This window comes from Dama dama, chromosome 29 (assembly GCF_033118175.1).
Source record: "Dama dama isolate Ldn47 chromosome 29, ASM3311817v1, whole genome shotgun sequence".
Classification (NCBI taxonomy): Eukaryota; Metazoa; Chordata; class Mammalia; order Artiodactyla; family Cervidae; genus Dama; species Dama dama.
In genome coordinates this window covers 52,616,714-52,634,030 of record NC_083709.1, presented here as the reverse complement: position 1 = coordinate 52,634,030, position 17,317 = coordinate 52,616,714, and the positions used below count along the sequence as shown (strand labels likewise).

General features: G+C 37.4%; 1 protein-coding gene and 1 non-coding gene across 4 annotated transcripts in view; one reads left to right on the top strand and one right to left on the bottom strand.

Moving 5' to 3' along the window:
- The window catches only part of PIP5K1B (phosphatidylinositol-4-phosphate 5-kinase type 1 beta), a 357,429-nt gene that overhangs the window by 78,687 nt on the left and 261,425 nt on the right, over positions 1–17,317 (bottom strand). For all 3 annotated transcript variants that reach the window (XM_061132834.1, XM_061132832.1, XM_061132833.1), the window contains exons 12-13: positions 5,694–5,849; positions 790–934 (exon numbers count right to left, since the gene is read on the bottom strand). In XM_061132834.1, coding sequence (XP_060988817.1) covers positions 790–934; positions 5,694–5,849 — 301 coding nt within the window. The remainder of the gene's footprint in view (positions 1–789; positions 935–5,693; positions 5,850–17,317) is intronic.
- Positions 5,437–5,541, top strand: LOC133049016 (small nucleolar RNA U13). Its single transcript, XR_009691181.1, has one exon. It is a non-coding gene; the product is annotated as a small nucleolar RNA U13 (small nucleolar RNA).

Here is a 17,317-nt window from a genome sequence, read left to right as displayed (position 1 = left end):
AGAGTCCTAAAATTCAAAGGGTTGGAAGAACTGTGTTCCTCTGTGGATGCTCTAGGGCAGACCGTTTCCTCGTCTGTTCTGGCATTTAGACTCTGCCTGCATTCCTTGGCTCATGCCCCTTTGTATACCTTCAAAGCCAACAGTGTAGCATCTTCAAATCTTTCTCTCTCTCTGATCTCTGCTTCCGCCATCACACCTCCTTGTCTGACTCTAATCTTGCCTGATTTCCTCTTATGTGGACCCTGTGATTGTGCCGGGTCTATCTGGATAATTCAGGATACTCTTCCCATTTCCAGATCTTTAACTTAGTCATATTGGCAAAGCCCCTTTCACTATATAAGGGAAGAGCATCACAGGTGCTGGGGATTAGGACATAAGACAATTTTGGAGAGCTGTTATTCTGTTTATCATGGCTACTAAGATCACTCATACAAAAAGGAAATATTCAAATATCTTTGTAGCTATTTGTGAAAATATTAACCAAGAGTGCTCGCTTTAAAAAAATTCATAAGATTGTCAAAACAGAAATGATGAAAGATTCACATTTTTTCCCATAGAATCAAGTATATATACTTTCTACAGGACATAATGATTAACTGTGAATAAAAATCAGGAGGGTTTTCCCTCCTACCACAGTAAAAGTCCAGATTTTCTGTTTTTCTTACAGGGCAGGTGATGGTCACAACCTGGTTGTCACGAATGACTGGATGACTCATTCAGAGACGCTGGTCTAGCTGTGACATTAACATGGTAATAGCTGATTGGTAATTTGATTGTACTAAGTATTACCTGTTTGAATAAAGCGTAGTCCTGTCATGTGGATAATGTTCATTGACATACAAGGAAGAAGATGAAATTGTGGTCGCCAAGGAAGCAGCTTCAAACAGCGATGGGGTACTAGGCACCAGATCTGGCCTGTGTCGGGATCCCAGTGCTGGGTGACAAAAAGCAAAACAAGCCCTCATGAATCCCACTAATAAATGTTGTTTCAGTGTCTATGATAATCTAAATGAGTCAAAAGCATTCATTTTACACATCAGGCTGCAAATTAAATTGTGAATTAATTGTGCTCTTCTGAACTGCAGCAGAAATGCAAATAGCTCCTTGCAAACAGCTTAAACAGAAAGGAAATTGGACTAATTTACAAAATGGCTAGTGGAAATGACATTATGAATGTTCTTTTTCAAAGCTAATAAAGTGATTTACTGTTTCAAAAGATGACATAAAAAACTCCTAGGAGCTTGAAGAGATAATTCGACAGAGATTAAAAGGATGATTGGCAAATGTATAAACAGTGAACCTGATCCCCCTTGTGAGGCTATGCTCATATCTGTGATTCTCAGTGCAGATCTAAAAACTCAGATTTGCTAAGAGCCAGGAAACAAATGCTTCAGAGACTAACAGTCAGCTAGACCTTAACCCTGTTTGAGCCCATATGCATCTATGAATATTATTCACAGCTATTCTTGATATTATATTTTAACAAGGAAGACTGCTTTTTTTAAAACTCATTTTTCTTTAAAATGTAGGTACCTATGGAAACACTCATGCAAGAGTATCCCCTATCAGAAAAGTAGAACAGTCAAGTCTATGCTCACTCTGAGTCTACATGGATTTCTTTTTTTTTTTTGACAGTTGAATCTGGATCATTTTAACTCATCCTCTCCCAATGGTCAGCCCGTCAGAGATAGTATTTTGCTTAAAGGACCAACCACAAAGATCAGAGTTCCTTTAAAAAGAGACATATAAATTCCCAGAGATAGAATACTGTGAACAAATCTTGTTTTTATCATTCCATAGTTGGACCTTATTTCCCCTCATGGAGACACTTTATTTTTTAATTTTATGGAACTACAGCTGATACATATTCATTAACACTGGATCAGTTTTAGGTATATAACAGAGTGATTTGATATGTTTATTGGGTTGGCCAAAAAGTTCGTTTGGGTTTTTTTCTGTAAGATGGTATGAAAAACCCGAGTGAACTTTTTGGGTAACCCAATATATATTGTGAAATGATCATCACAATAAGTTGAGTTAACATCCCATCACCACGCACACTTATAGAATTTTTTTCTGGTGATGAGCATTTTTAAGATCTCCTCTCTCAGCAACTTTCAAATATGCAATACAGTTATTAACTTGAGTCACTATGCTGTACTGTGGATCCTTTTTAATCCTTTCCCCAAAGTAAGCTAAAACAGATGATAATAAATACAATATAGCCTTAAGGTGTTTGTGGTATTTCTTTATAGGTACCATAGGCTCAGAATTATGTACTGTCATGAAGTGTATGAATGGAAATTGACCCTGATTGGCACAATTACATGAGTGTGAGGTTTTGGACTTTGGATTTTGAGGGATATATATGGAGAGGTGGGGTGAGTAATGGAGGGAAAGAGGGTCAGGCACAGAAGGCCTGGACTCTGGACTAGGAGACTAGACACATTAAAGTGTAGGAGATGGTGCAGTTTTGCCGCTGAGTCAGATCAAAATAAAGAATTGCCATGATGACTAACAGATGATGAGCATATAAAATTACATAAGTACTCAACATTTAAAAACCAACAAGTCTAGCAGTTGACAACTGGCTGGCAATCTTCAACATACTTGATTCCACCTTCTCATTAAATACACAGAAAAGTATGAAAACTCTCAAGATTATAGAAAAGTGGATCTGAAACACAAACTCACATCAGATTCTAATGAATCATTATTAAGTATAAGGTGGATGGAGCTGGACTGAGAACAGCTAATACAGACTTGGGTCCTGGGTATACTCAGCTTGACTTCATAAACCAGAGGCTTCCTGAGTGATAGATTATAGAAAAACACTACCTGTCCAGTGACTCGGGCCTGGGTCAGAGAGCACCCAAACACTGGGTAGCTGACTCCTAGGAGCAGCTCAATGAACCAGAGAACTGTTTCCTTATGTGCCCATACCCTTCAGTTTTTAAAAAATCTAACTAGTGTGGTGGGCAGAATTCTAGAATGTTTCCTAGTGACCTGCACCCTTATATAATCTCCCTTTGAGTGTGGGTAGAAGCTGTGAGAATGATGCGATATTATTCTTGTGATTATTTTATCTTATGTGGCAAAAGGAATCTTGCAGATTTAATTAAGGTTACTAATCAGTTAACTCTGAGGTAGTCAAAGGCTCTCCCCTTTATCCAGGTAGGCCTGGCCTAATCATGTGAACCCTTTAACTATATTAAAGGGTCAGACACGGTCATGGCAGAGATTCCAAGTGTGAGGGGCACTGACTTGTAGGAAATTCTCCATCTGAAGATGGAGGGGGCTGTGTGGCAAGGAACAAGGATGGTCTCTAGGGGTGAGCCCAGCCCATACCTGTCAGATAGCAAGGACATGGGTACTTCAGCTCTACAACTGTGAGGAAGTGAATTCTGCCAACAACAAGAAGTGCTTGGAGAAGGAGTCTTCTCCAGAACCTCCAGATGAGAACTCAGCCTAGCTGACACCTTGATGACCCATTTCTGAGGTGACCCTGACATAAAGTTGTGTCCAGAGGATCAGGTAAACCTTGCTAGTCTTCTGACTTACAGAACTGGGAGATAATAAATAGAGGTAATGATAAGCTGCCAGCCTTCTGGTAATTTGTCACATGGCAAAAGAAAATGAATACAACCAGACATACTGAGAATGACAGAAAACATGATTAAAAACTGCAGGGGCGTTTGGTGATGACTTGGTGCAACCTGAAAGGGAAGTCCCCAAGTGCAGAGCATTATAAAAAGACTGAATCTTGCAGCAAACTTTGTAGATGCAGAGAACTGTCCAGATAAATTCATTTAAAAATAATACGTCAACAGTTTCAAAGAATATGTTCAACAGGTTCTTTTTCAACTTCAGAGACCTTTTCTGGTGAAGTGCCTTTAGATTTAAACCAATAGGTCCAATAGTTCATTTGAAAAAAAGCATGATTTGTGTACTGCTTCCTATGTTTTCAGACTTTCTAGATTCTATGTAGTGTATTTATTGTACTTATTCCCTCAGATTAACAACTGGACTCACAGCTTACACTTTAGAAGCAATAAATACATGTTTATATAAGTATAGCTGACAGAAGCCGTAATGAGCACACTATCTGAAAGTTTGTCACAGTTTAAAAATGAGTTAATTCTAGAGACCTAGGCAGTGTGGTAGGGAGATACCAACGCAGGGAAGCTAGGGAAAGAGGATGGATGTCAGAAACTGGAGCCATTAACTCAGAGTGAGGAGCAAGGGCAATTCAGCAACTCTTGTTGAAATCACTAAATCTGGGTAAAAGTTGGTTTATAAGATGAGAAAAAAAGAAATCCAACTTGGCACATATGGATAAGTGCTGCAAAACGGCCAAGGATGAACACACTATTTTAAAGACCCCGAGGAAAAGAAAACCCCAAGGGGAGATCTAATATTCTACAGGAAGTAAAAGAAATTTTCAGGAAATGCTGGGATTCCCAAAAGAATAAGCTGATAATAAAATCTAAAATGTCACTTCCTCTTATAGGATTAGAAGAGAAAATCCAAATGATTAATTCAATAGAGAAAAATATTTGATAAAATGCAACACTCATTCTTGATAAAAATTTTAGAAACTAGGAATAAAAAGGAACTTCCTTGACTTGATTATGGATATATGATACATCAAACTACTTTCTCAGAAGTGAAACATTAGAAGAATTCCCTTTAAAATCAGGATGAGGCAAGACTGCCCACAAGCATGACTTCTGTTCATCATTGTACCAGAAGCCCTAGTCAGCAAGTAAGAAAGATGTGAGGTCTATGCAGTAGCAACAAATAGCCAGAAAAACCAAATCTTAAAGATACACTATCTGAAAAGACAGAAAACACGTATTCTATCTTTATCTCTACAACCATTTGAGAAATAAATCTAACATAAGGTAGGAACATGACATGCCAGGAGAAAATTAGAAAACGTCTATTAAACTCATTAAAAAGGACCAAAATAAATTGGTAATTCACTGCTATGCTGTTTGTCAGTTCAGTCACTCAGTTGTGTCCAACTCTTTGCGACCCCATGGACTGCAGCACGCTAGGCTTCCCTGTCCATCACCAACTCCTGAAGCTTGCTCAAACTCATGTCCATAGAGTCCGTGATGCCATCCAATCATCTGATCTTCTGTTGTCCCCTTTTCTTATTGCCTCACATATGTATACAATGTCCATGTGTGTTTGGGGGAAAAAAAAATTATATATATATATATAAGCACAGACCAAGGTCTACTAGTGAAAATACCAAAACCTTCAGATTTGGTACCTTCGGGTAGTAGGATTATAGATCTTTGTTTCTGAATATTTTAGTATGTTCTAATTTTTTTAACCATAAACCAATACCAGATTGTTTATGTGTTTCAAAAATTTTACATTAACTGTGCCATACTATAAATATCTTTAAAAAAATCAGTTAAGAAGATCCTTTTGTAGTTCATGAGCATGATGATTGTGTGTTCACGCTGCTGCGTGACATGTGCCTCCCTGCAAACCTTGTTGTGACACCGGCACATTATCAGTCTGATGTAAAAAAAAAAAAAAGAAAAATCAGTTAAGAGACTTTATTTCTTAGAGAAACTATTATCTAATTTTTCTACTGTGAGTTTACATTACTTGTATGAATAAAAAAAGAAGAAAAGAAAGAAAAAATTCTTGTGGTTTAAATTCTGTGTCTTTACCTTCTTCATCAAGGCTGCTAAAACTCTGCCCTTCAGTAAGCAAATCATGCTTCTCATCCTTCCATTCCTGGCTAATTGAGGACACAATCTCCTGTGAGGTTGCCTTCAGGGCAGCAATGGAGTTGCACCGTTTCTTAGAAGGTGACGCCTTCAAAGCTAGAAAAAGAAAAAGAATAGATAATTATTGTAAAACCACATTAAAGATATCTTTTTAAATTAAAATTATGACTTATTAACATTTTAGTCATTATCTGAGTAGGATGCAAAGAGCTTTGTTTTACATACACAAGGAAAGGGAGACAATATTATTTGTCCAAAGTGACTTAAATCAAAATGTCTTAGAATAAATCCAGGTTGAGCTGTCTTTTCAGATTTTGAAATGTAGTCTTACTTGAGGTGAAATTCAAATGTTTATTGCTAAAGAATTATTTTTCCTCCTCTGAGCAATGTTTTTCCAGTGCTGAGAGGAGGCTGAGTGGGTTGATAAACGCAGATGGTAAAGTAAGGAGAATTCTCATGACCCCAGTTTTATTAACTTGGGACTGGGAATTTCTAAACATGCCAATGTTTAATCTTATACTTATGTTACCCAATTTAGCCAAGTTACTTCTGGTTTGCTTTTTTCTTTCAGCGACTTTCCACTGAAATTTCCTACCCTTTCGGTCTTTTCTAGGTCATGGTTACATTAGATGTATAATTCACTCCTGATCTTTGTCCAAATAGCATTCTATGACTTCTGAAGTATGTTGGAAACCTGTGCCAAGGCAAGCGTACTTCACCATCAATCATGCTCACTGAAGGCTGTGACTTTACTTTTGATATGTCAGTGGGCAGCCAGACCATCTTCATTTATATTCTCTTTAATTATTCTTCTTGTCTGAACATTGTGAGAGCATTTCCTTGGAAGGTAGAGGAAGAGGGAAGTTGAAGCCTGTTTATACTTCTCCCTGAACTTGGTCTTGGCAGTGTCTCTCTTCCTTTGGAGGTTTGCATGTAGTAGTAACCTGACAGCTGATGTTTGGCCTTGGGAATCTCAGAGCTTAGATTACACAGCTCATCAGGGGCCTTCCCATCGGCAGCTTGCAAGAACTTAACTGGAGAAGGGCTTTGGGACACACAAATGAGGAAAGCATAGAGGGCAATCTCTCCACTTAAAGAGAAGTGGAGGTTTATGTGTCCCATGAGCAGTATTATAATGATCATAACATAATTATAATCAATAACATGTGTAGAGGGCTTGAGAGTTTGGAAACCAACATTAACATTCCGCATCTCAAATTATCCAGATGGTCATGTGAGGGAGGTAGGCCCTTTTATGGGTCCAGAAACTGAGAGTAGAAAAGTTGTGACCTGCTTAAGGTCACAGAGCTAGAAAGCATGAAACCCCAGGTGTCTTTCTTTGAAGTTGTTTAATTGGTGGTTCACTTCCTAGCTCTTTGGCATTCTATCTTCTGATTAAAGAGAGGGGTGGGAAAGATAAAACTAGAGTTTGTTTTTCTTTTAGGAGGAAGATTTTGAATGTTTAAAAACTGATTGAAATGGATTTTAATGGTAAATAAGTGGAACAAGTAAGTCACATTTTTTTAAACTCACCATCCCATAAAAACAGTGGTCATATTTGCTTGAAGTAATTATCCATATGCTGACTTTTGTTTAACATTCTATCTGCTAACTTTTAAACCTTCAACTCTCATCTTTATAGTAGAGTTGACTCTTAAACAACACAGGTTTGAATTCAATACTAAATACAACAGTTTCACATAATCTGGGGTTGGTTAAATCATCAGATGCAGAGAAAGCACACAAAGGATGGCTGACTAAATTACACGGGAATTTTAATCACACAGGGGTTGGTGCTCCTAGTCATTCCTCCCATTGATATTCAAGGGTCAACTGTATTTTAAAATTTCTAAGTCAGAAGATTTCAGTGTGGTTCAGGGACTGCTAGGAATCCCTGAAATTTTCTTAGAAGGTCTGTGATGCTAAAACAATTTTCTTAATAATATCAATAAGTTGTTTATCTTTCTCACTCCTATTCTCTCCCGAGTTTTCTATGTGACCTGTGGTTATAATCACAGATTGAATTCAGAAGCAGACACGAGAATCTAGATGTCTTCTATTAAGCTAGAATTAGGGATTTGAAAAAACAGAAAATAATGCCACTTTTCTCATACAATTATTTATTTTGGGAAATATACTTATTTTTCAAAATTACTTTTTTGTTAATATTGACTTCTGTTGACATGCAATTTTTTGTTTTTATAAGAATTCATGAATATTTAAAACTTCCCTCAATTTTAAATTCTAATAGGTTAAATATAGATATTAATAGATATAATAACACGAATAAAGGATCTTTGGGGTCCTAAGTCATTTTTAATAATGTAATGTGGCCCTGAGACCAAAAGATTTGAGATTTGCATAGTTCTAGGCCAATGCTCATTTCCTAAATTGAGGAACAGCTAGGATCAGAAGAATGTTGGCAGCGACATGGGTGAATGAGGGGAAGATGCTCAGAGGTCTGTGCTCACAGTCTGTACTTGTGACTTATAATGGACCAAAGGCCAAGAGCCCCAGTAAAGAAATAACTCTTTGCTCATTATCAGCATACATGCAATATGGAGCAGAGAAGACCCCAAACAAATTCCTGAAAGGACCACACAGCACCTAAAGAAAGCCTTTAATTTTGTCGTAAATGGTGACTTCCTTAAAGGAATTATCTGAGACTCTCTCAGTGGATAAGGACTTGAATCTTGTAGAAATTGAATACCTCAGGGACTTGTTTTGATGGGAGAATTTCAAAGGATGGTTTGGGCTGGTTACTTTCTTTTGTGCCAGAGAAACTCCTGAATTTGTCTTTAGCTCACCTATCTGCCACCCCTGAAAACTCTTATGTTCATCCCTACCCCTGGGCCTTTGTACATGCTGCTCCTCCTACATGAGATGTCTTTCTTGCCTCTAACTTTAAATATTGGCTTGCATTTTAGGACTTAGGTATTCTTTTCATTGTTAAGTTATTTTTGGGAAGATCAATTTTATTTCTAGCTGTGTACCTACAATAGCCTGTGCAAAAACTCTACTAACAGCTGCTTTATTACATTATTAATCTGTTACAAGTTCCAATCCCTGACCCAAAACATGCTATGAAATTACCAAGGGAATTAATTTTTTTAAAAAAAGCTTTCTATATTATTAATGTTTAGCATAGTGCTAGGAACATAATATGTGCTCAAATATTGGTTGAATGAACTATTTCAAAATTTTAGGACAGTTGATTTTTAACTAATTAATGTATTATTCTACTCCTTTCAGAAAACTTAAGTTTTAGTACTTTAGACACATTATCTGGGTAGAGAATTTCACTGAGGTTTCAACATTACAGTGACTAATATTTCCAGAAAGCATTATTGGATTTTGCAAACATTATTACATTGACAGCAGGACTCAATTCTGGGGTGGATAAACAGATTTAAGAAGATTAAAAAATTTGATTAAAAAAAAGAAACCTGAAGACCAGGTACTGTTTTCTTGAGGTTGGGGGAAGGGAGGGGGAGTGTTCACCTACAAAGAAAGTATGCCTATAGGAACTAAGGGTTTACAGGTTTGATGCATGAGACAAGTGCTCAGGGCTGGTGCACTAGGATGACCCAGAGGGATGGGATGGGGAGGTAAGTGGGAGGGGGATTCAGGATGGGGACACATGTAAATCCATGGCTGATTCATATCAATGTATGGCAAAAACCACTACAATATTGTAAAGTAATTAGCCTCCAACTAATATAAATAAATGAAGAAAAAAAAGGAACTAAGGGCTTTAACTTAATCATAGTTGATAAAAGATGTTGAAGTTGCATTTTAAAGTGTCAACATTACTAATTAAATTGCTACCCTAGGTACTTTAAATTAAATTCCATTCATTCATTCAATTATTCGTCAAATAATGATTGCCTACGATGTGCCAGGAAATGTGCTAGGGTCTGGGAATATATATGAGAACCAAACATGGTCTCTACTTTTCAGGAACGCAAAGTCAAGTGGGGAAATAGGACAACAGCTCACTATGGCAAAGTATAGTAAGTTCTAAGAAAGAAGCATTGTCTAAGTTGAGAAGTGAAGGAAGACCAGGAAAGGATGGAGACTGTTACAGGCAAAGGGACAAGGACTGTACAGGTGCATAGGCAGTCTTGAAGGCAGGGCTAACTGTAGGGTGCTCAGAGCTGCCGGAGCCTAGAGGATAGGGTAGAGCATGGAACGTGGGAGGGAAATCACAGGGGAGGGAAAGAGAGGCCGCCTCACACTGGGACTCAGAAGCAGAGTTGAGGATTTTGCATACTAGGTAATACACTGAAGTTCTTAACAAGAAAAAAACTTCTGAAACATGAGAGGGTTTTCTTTTTAAGCATGGAAATCAGAAAGAGGCGATTGAATTGATCCCTGTGGCTGGGTGGGGTGACACTGGATTGGATGGGTTACATCCATACATTGGAATATTATTCAGTAGTACAAAATAAACTACAAGGTGGCTATGACTGGAGCTAAGAGAGCAATGTGAGGGCCACAAACAAACAAAACAAACCCAAATCATAAGAAACACGGTTAAAAAGGAAAGGCACTGTGGAAGAAGGGATGGACACTTGCTATTTCTAGGTACAACTAGGTATTGGTGAGTGACTGCAAGTCAGTGGTTAAGCCTTGACAAAGCTTGATGCCAACATATCTGGTCTGGATGACTGAGTAAATTGTGGTGGCCTTCAGTGACATGTGGACTTAGGATGTGCAGCAGATTCTTGAGCACCCTGGGGGCAATCCAGAAATTAGTCCTAATTTGTGGACAACTGATTTTCAACAAGGAAACCAAGATAATTCAGTGGGGGAAAGAACAGGCCATTCAACAAATGATGACAGGACAACTGGATATCCACATGCAAAAGAACAAAGCTGGACCCTACCTCACACCATCTAGTATAAATTAAATCAATATCTGTAAATAATATATCTGCTAACAGAAATTTCTGTCAAGAATATATAAAGAACTCGCTATAACTCAACAATAAAAAGAGAAGTAACTAAAAATAGGCAAAGTATTTGAATAGAGATTTCTCCAAGGAAGATATAGATAGACAAAAAGTGCAAAAAAAAGACGTTGAATATCATTAGTCATTAGAAAAATACAAATCAAAACCACACTGAGATACTACTTTATACTCACTAGGATGTCTAAAATAAAGACAGTAACAAACATTGGTGAGGATGTGGAAAACTGGATCTCTCATACATTGCTAGTGAGACTGCAAAATTGTATGGCTGATTTAGAAAAGAGTTTGGCAGTCCCTCAAAATGTTAAATAGAATTACCATCTGACCTACCAATTCCACTCCTAGGTATATACCAAGACAAATGAAAACTTATGTCCACAGAAATCTTGTGCATGAATTTTCATAGCAGCATAATAGCCAAAAATGTAAACAACACAAATATTCATCAACCAGTGAATCAATAAACAAAATGTATTTTTTCCATACAATGGAATATAATCCAGCAATAAAAAAGTAAAGTACTATAAGATGATTAAACCTTGAAAACATCATGTTAAGTGAAAAAACCAAACACAAAAGACCACATACTGGATACTTCTATTTATATGACATATCCATAATAGGCAAATCCAGAGAGAGAGGGAAAATAAATGAGTAGTTGCCAGGGGCTAGGAAGAGGAAGGACTGAAAAGTAACTGCTAATGGGTATGTGGGTTTCTTTTTGAGGTAATGAAAATGTTCTAAAATTAGATAGTGGTAATATTTTTACAACTTTGTGAATATATTAAGAATCACCAAATCACATACTTTGGAAAGGTGACTCTCCCAGTATGTGAATTATATCTGAATAAAGATGTTGTAAAATGTAGAGATCAAAATGGGGAAAAAATAGATCTGATCACCTGAGGAGTAAAAGATCTGTAATATTAAAAACATGATAAACTATACAAATTAGAAAGATTCACAACTCACACCATATGTCATGGAATTGAGGATGCCACTGACTGTACCATGAATTTATACACTGCTAAGAAAGCAAAAGCTCTGAAAAAAAAAAAAGAAAGCAAAAGCTCTGAAGATGGGGAATCTCATGGAGGAGACTCACTGAAGCTGGGGTCCCAAGGACTATCTCCTCCATAAATCTACCAGGGGCCATAAATAAATGCATGTTTTTAACCACAGCAAAGGGTGAAGAGAGGCAGAAAATTTGAACCACAAGTTGGTGTTCACACAGGATTTCAGGCTGAATAAATACTATGTTACACTCTATCTTAGGCAGAAAAGACAATCAGAGAATTTAATTTGTAGTGGTCTCAATTTTAGACCAATTTTAAGATACCAGTGAGACAGTCAAATGTGAAATAAAAGTTTTTCTTAGAATGAAATAAAGTTTAGAAAAAGGGACTGATATATTTAGTATGTAGAGTTCACACAAATCACTTGGATAAATAGTAAACACTAATATAAATGAGCAAATATTTTGAAGTTCAATTCTCAAAGGAACTAAAATGGCTAATAAACATGAATAATGGTTGAACTTCACCAGTACTTAAGACATGCAAAATAAAACAACCAGATAACATTTTTTCCTTATCAGAGTAGCATAATTAAAAAAGAATAATTCTGACTAAAGGCTAGAAGAATATAGGCACTTGTGGAAGTCTAGAATGGCATAATCATTCTGTGCAATAATGTGCATTTTAAACACTTGGTACTTCTCTTGGAATCTATCCTAAAGAAATAATCATAAGCTTGGAAACAATATTTATCTAAAATGATGCTCATAAAAATACTAATTAGAAAAGGGAGAAATAATGTAAATGCCCAATAATGACAGAATCATTAAATAGATTATGGCATACTCATATAATTTTAATGTTGTATCATAATTTTAAACAGCTTCTTTGTTCAATATACAATGATATGGGAAACTACTCATGTAAAAAACAGAGGACATAGACATAAAACTGTACACCACTGTGCTACTACTTTTGTATAAATACACAAAGTACAGATATAAAGATGGGTAGGAAGTATGTCAAAATATTAGTGTGGAAGATCTGAACAGAAATTTTTCCAAAGATGACATACAGCTGCCAACTTGAATGGCTATTATCAGAAAGACAACAAATAACAAGTGTTGGTGAAGATATGGAAAAAAGGGAACCCTTAGGTATTGTTGGTGGGAAGGTAAAATGATCAGCCACTATGGAAAACAGTATGGGGATTCCTCAAAAAGTTAAAAACAGAACTACCATATCCAACAATTTCACTGTTGGATATTCATCCAAAGAAAACAAAGCACTGATTAGAAAGGATATATGCACCTTTATGTTCATTGTAGCATTATTTACATCAGTCAAAATATGGAAGCAACCTATGTGCACACCTATCAACAGAAGAATGGATAAAGATCTCTTTCTCTCTCTCTCTCCCACACACACAGGAATATTACTCATCCATAAAAAAGAATGAAATCTTGCCATTTGTGACCTCATGGATAGATTGAGAGGGTATTATGCTAAGTGAAATAAGTCAGACAAAGAAAGATAAATATGGATATTGCAGGTAGTGGTAGTGGTGGGGCAATAGGTGAGAAAGATTAAGAGGTATAAACTTCTGGTTGCAAAATAAATGAGTCACAGGTATGAAATGTACAGTGTGGGGAATAGTCAGTAATTATGTGATATCTTTGCATTGTGACATATTATAAGGAGACTTATTGTGATTATCAGTTTGAAATATATAAAAATATCAAATCTCTATGTTGCATAACAGGAACTAATATAGTTTTGTGGATCAATTATACTTCAAAAACAAACTTGTAGAAAGAGAGATCAGATCTGTGGCTATCAGAGACTGGGGGTGAGGTTGGGGGGAGGGGGAATTAGATGAAGGCAGTCCAAACTTCCAGGGAAAAAGAATAAAATACCTAGGAACAGACCCACCTAAGGAGACAAAAGAACTGTATACAGAAAACTATAAGACACTGATGAAAGAAATCTAAGATGACATAAATAGATGGAGAGATATTCCATGCTCCTCGGTTGGAAGAATCAATATTGGGAAAATGACTATACTACAAAACACAGTCTACAGATTCAGTGTGATCCCTATCAAATTACCAATGGCATTTTTCACAGAACTAGCAAAAAATTTCACAGTTCGTATGGACACATAAAAGACCCTGAATATCCATAGCAAGCTTGAGAAGGAAGAATGGAGCTGGAGGACTCAATCTTCCTGATTTGAGACTATACTACAAAGCTACAGTCATCAAGACAGTATGGTACTGCCACAAAAACAGAAATATAGACCAATGGAACAAGATGGAAAGCCTAGAGATAAACCCATGCACCTAGGGGCACATTATCTTTGACAAAGGAGGTAAAAATAGACAGTGGGGCAAAGACAGTCTCTTCAATCAGTGGTGCTGGGAAAACTGGACAGCTGAGTGTAAAAGAATGAAATTAGAACACTTCTTAACACCATATTAAAAGAGAAACTCAAAATGGATTAAAGACCTAAATATAAGACCAGAAACTTTAAAGCTCTTAGAGAAAAATATAGGTAGAACACCCTATGACATAAATCACAGCAAGATCCTCTATGACCCCACCTCCTAGAGTAATGGAAGTAAAACAAAAATAAACAAGTGGACCTAATTAAACTTAAAAGCTTTTGCACTGCAAAGGAAACTATGAACAAAGTGAAAAGACAACTCTCAGAATGGGAGAAAATACTAGCAAGTGAAACAACAAAGGCTTAATTTCCAAAAATATACAAGTAGCTTATGCAAGTCAATACCAGAAAAACAAACAACCCAACTGAAAAGTGGGCAACCTTTCAGTTCAAGAAGGTGGAGTAGAAAGACGTTCACTCATCTCTGCCTGCCAGAACACCAGAATTGCAACTAGATGTTGAACAACCATTGACAGGAGGATGCTGGAACCCACCAAAAAAAGACCCCACATCCAAAGACAAAGAAAAACCACAGAGAAACCGTAGGAGAGGTGCAATCATGATAAACTAACATTCTATACTTGCCAGGTGGGTAAACTGCAAAATGGAGAACAATAATACCAAAGAAGTTTTTCCACGGTTCTGAAAGTTCAGAACCCCATGTCAGGCTTCCCAGCCTAGGGATCTGACAAAGGGACTGGGAATCCCCAGTGAATCTGGCCTTGAAGGCCAGAAAAATTTGATTACAGGACTTCCACAGCACTGGGGGAAACAGAGACTACAGTCTTGGAGGCACAGTCAAAATCTTGTGTGCACCAAGACTCAGAGGGAAGGAGCAGTGACCCCACAGGCGACCGAACCAAAACTACCTGCCAGTGTTGGAGGGTCTCCTGTGGTGGCAAGGGCTGGCAGGGGCTCACCCACAGGGATGGGGGCACTGGCAGCATCAAGCCAGGAAGGTCCCCCTTGGCACAAACTCTCTTGGAGTTCTCCATTAACTAGCCTGTAGACCCCAGGGCTGGGTCACCTCAGGGCAAACAACTGCAAGGGAGTGCAACCCCACCCATCAGCAGGTAACTGGATTAAAGCTTCACTGAGCAAGGCCCAGCCTGCCATAGAAAGACCCAGTTTTCCCCATCATCAGTCCCTCCCTGGAAAAGGTCAGTTTTCATTCCAATCGCAAAGAAAGACAACGCCAAAGAATGTTCAAACTACCACACAATTGCACTCATCTCACACACTAGCAAAGTAATGCTCAAAATTCTCCAAGCCAGGCTTCAACAGTATGTGAACTGTGAATTTCCAGATGTTCAACTAGATTTAGAAAAGGCAGAGGAACCAGAGATCAAGTTGCCAACATCCACTGGATCATCAAAAAAGCAAGAGAGTTCCAGAAAGACATCTACTTTATTGATTACGCCAAAGCCTTTGACTGTGTGGATAACAACAAACTGTGGAAAATTCAGAAAGAGATGGGAATACCAGACCACCTTACCTGTCTCCTGAGAAATCTGTATACAGGTCAAGAAGCAACAGTTAGAATTGGACATGGAACAACAGACTGGTTCCAAATCGGGAGAGAAGTACGTCAAGGCTGTATACTGTCACCCTGCTTATTTAACTTATGCGCAGTATACAATCATGTGAAATGCCAGGCTGGATGAAGCAGAAGCTGTAATCAAGATTCCCAGGAGAAATTTCAATAACCTCAGATATGCAGATGAGATCACCCTTATGGCAGAAAGCAAAGAAGAACTAAAGAGCCTCTTGATGAAAGTAAAAGAGGAGAGTGAAAAAGTCAGTTCAGTTGCTCAGTCATGTCCGAGGGAGCGACAAGGGAAAACAAGGGAACAATGACAAATAACACACAAGGGAATTCCCATCAGGCTATCAGCTGATCTCTCAATGGAAACTCTACAAGCCAGAAGGAAATGGCATGATATATTTAAAGTGATGAAAGGGAAGAACCTATAACCAAGAATACTCTACTCAGCAAGACTCTGCTTCAGATTTGATGGTGAAATAAAAAGCTTTCCAGACAAGCAAAAGTTAAGAGAATTCACTACCACCAAACCAGCTTTACAACAAATGCTAAAGGAACTTCTCTAGTCAGGAGACATAAGAGAAGGAAAAGACCTACAGAAAATAAACCCAAAACAATTAAGAGAATGATAATAGGATCATACATATCGATAATTACCTTAAATGTAAATAGATTAAATGCACCAAAAGACACAGACTGGCTGGGCCGAAGAAAACACGTGCATGTATGTATTTCCACTTAACACGTTATGCTGCTTGACCCCCCAAATTGTATGTAATTGTTTTATAGTTAAATTAATCATGTTCCCATTATAGTTTGTCATTGTCATTATCTTTCAGTTTTTGTTTGACTATTGATTATGAAAAGTGATAAACATCTTTCACTATTCTGATTATATAATTATTATTCATTTAATACCATTATATCCATGATTGGTCAATTCAGCAAAATAATAGAACTCTGTATCACCAAAACCATGATTTATTAGAAATACCTGCAATCACTTTTTAAAATGTAGATGCATTACTCAGCCGTTAAAAAGAATTCATTTGAACCAGTTCTAATGAGATGGATGAAACTGGAGCCCATTATCCAGAGTGAAGTAAGCCAGAAAGATAAAGAACATTACAGCATACTGACACATATATATGGAATTTAGAAAGATGGTAACGACAACCCTATATGCAAAACAGAAAAAGAGACACAGAAATACAGAACAGACTTTTGAACTTTGTGGGAGAATGTGAGGGTGGGATATTTCAAAAGAACAGCATGTATACTATCTATGGTGAAAGAGATCACCAGCCCAGGTGGGATGCACGAGACAAGTGCCCGGGCCTGGTGCACTGGGAAGACCCAGAGGAATCGGGTGGAGAGGGAGGTGGGAGGGGGGATCGGGATGGGGAATACGTGTAAATCTATTGCTGATTCATGTCAATGTATGACAAAACCCATTGAAAAATAAATAAATAATTTAAAAAAAAATAAATAAAATAAAATAAAACGTAGATGCATGTCAGAATTATCTTGAAATTTTTTGAAAAATATAAATGCCCAGGCGTTGCTTTTTTTCTCCAGGACTC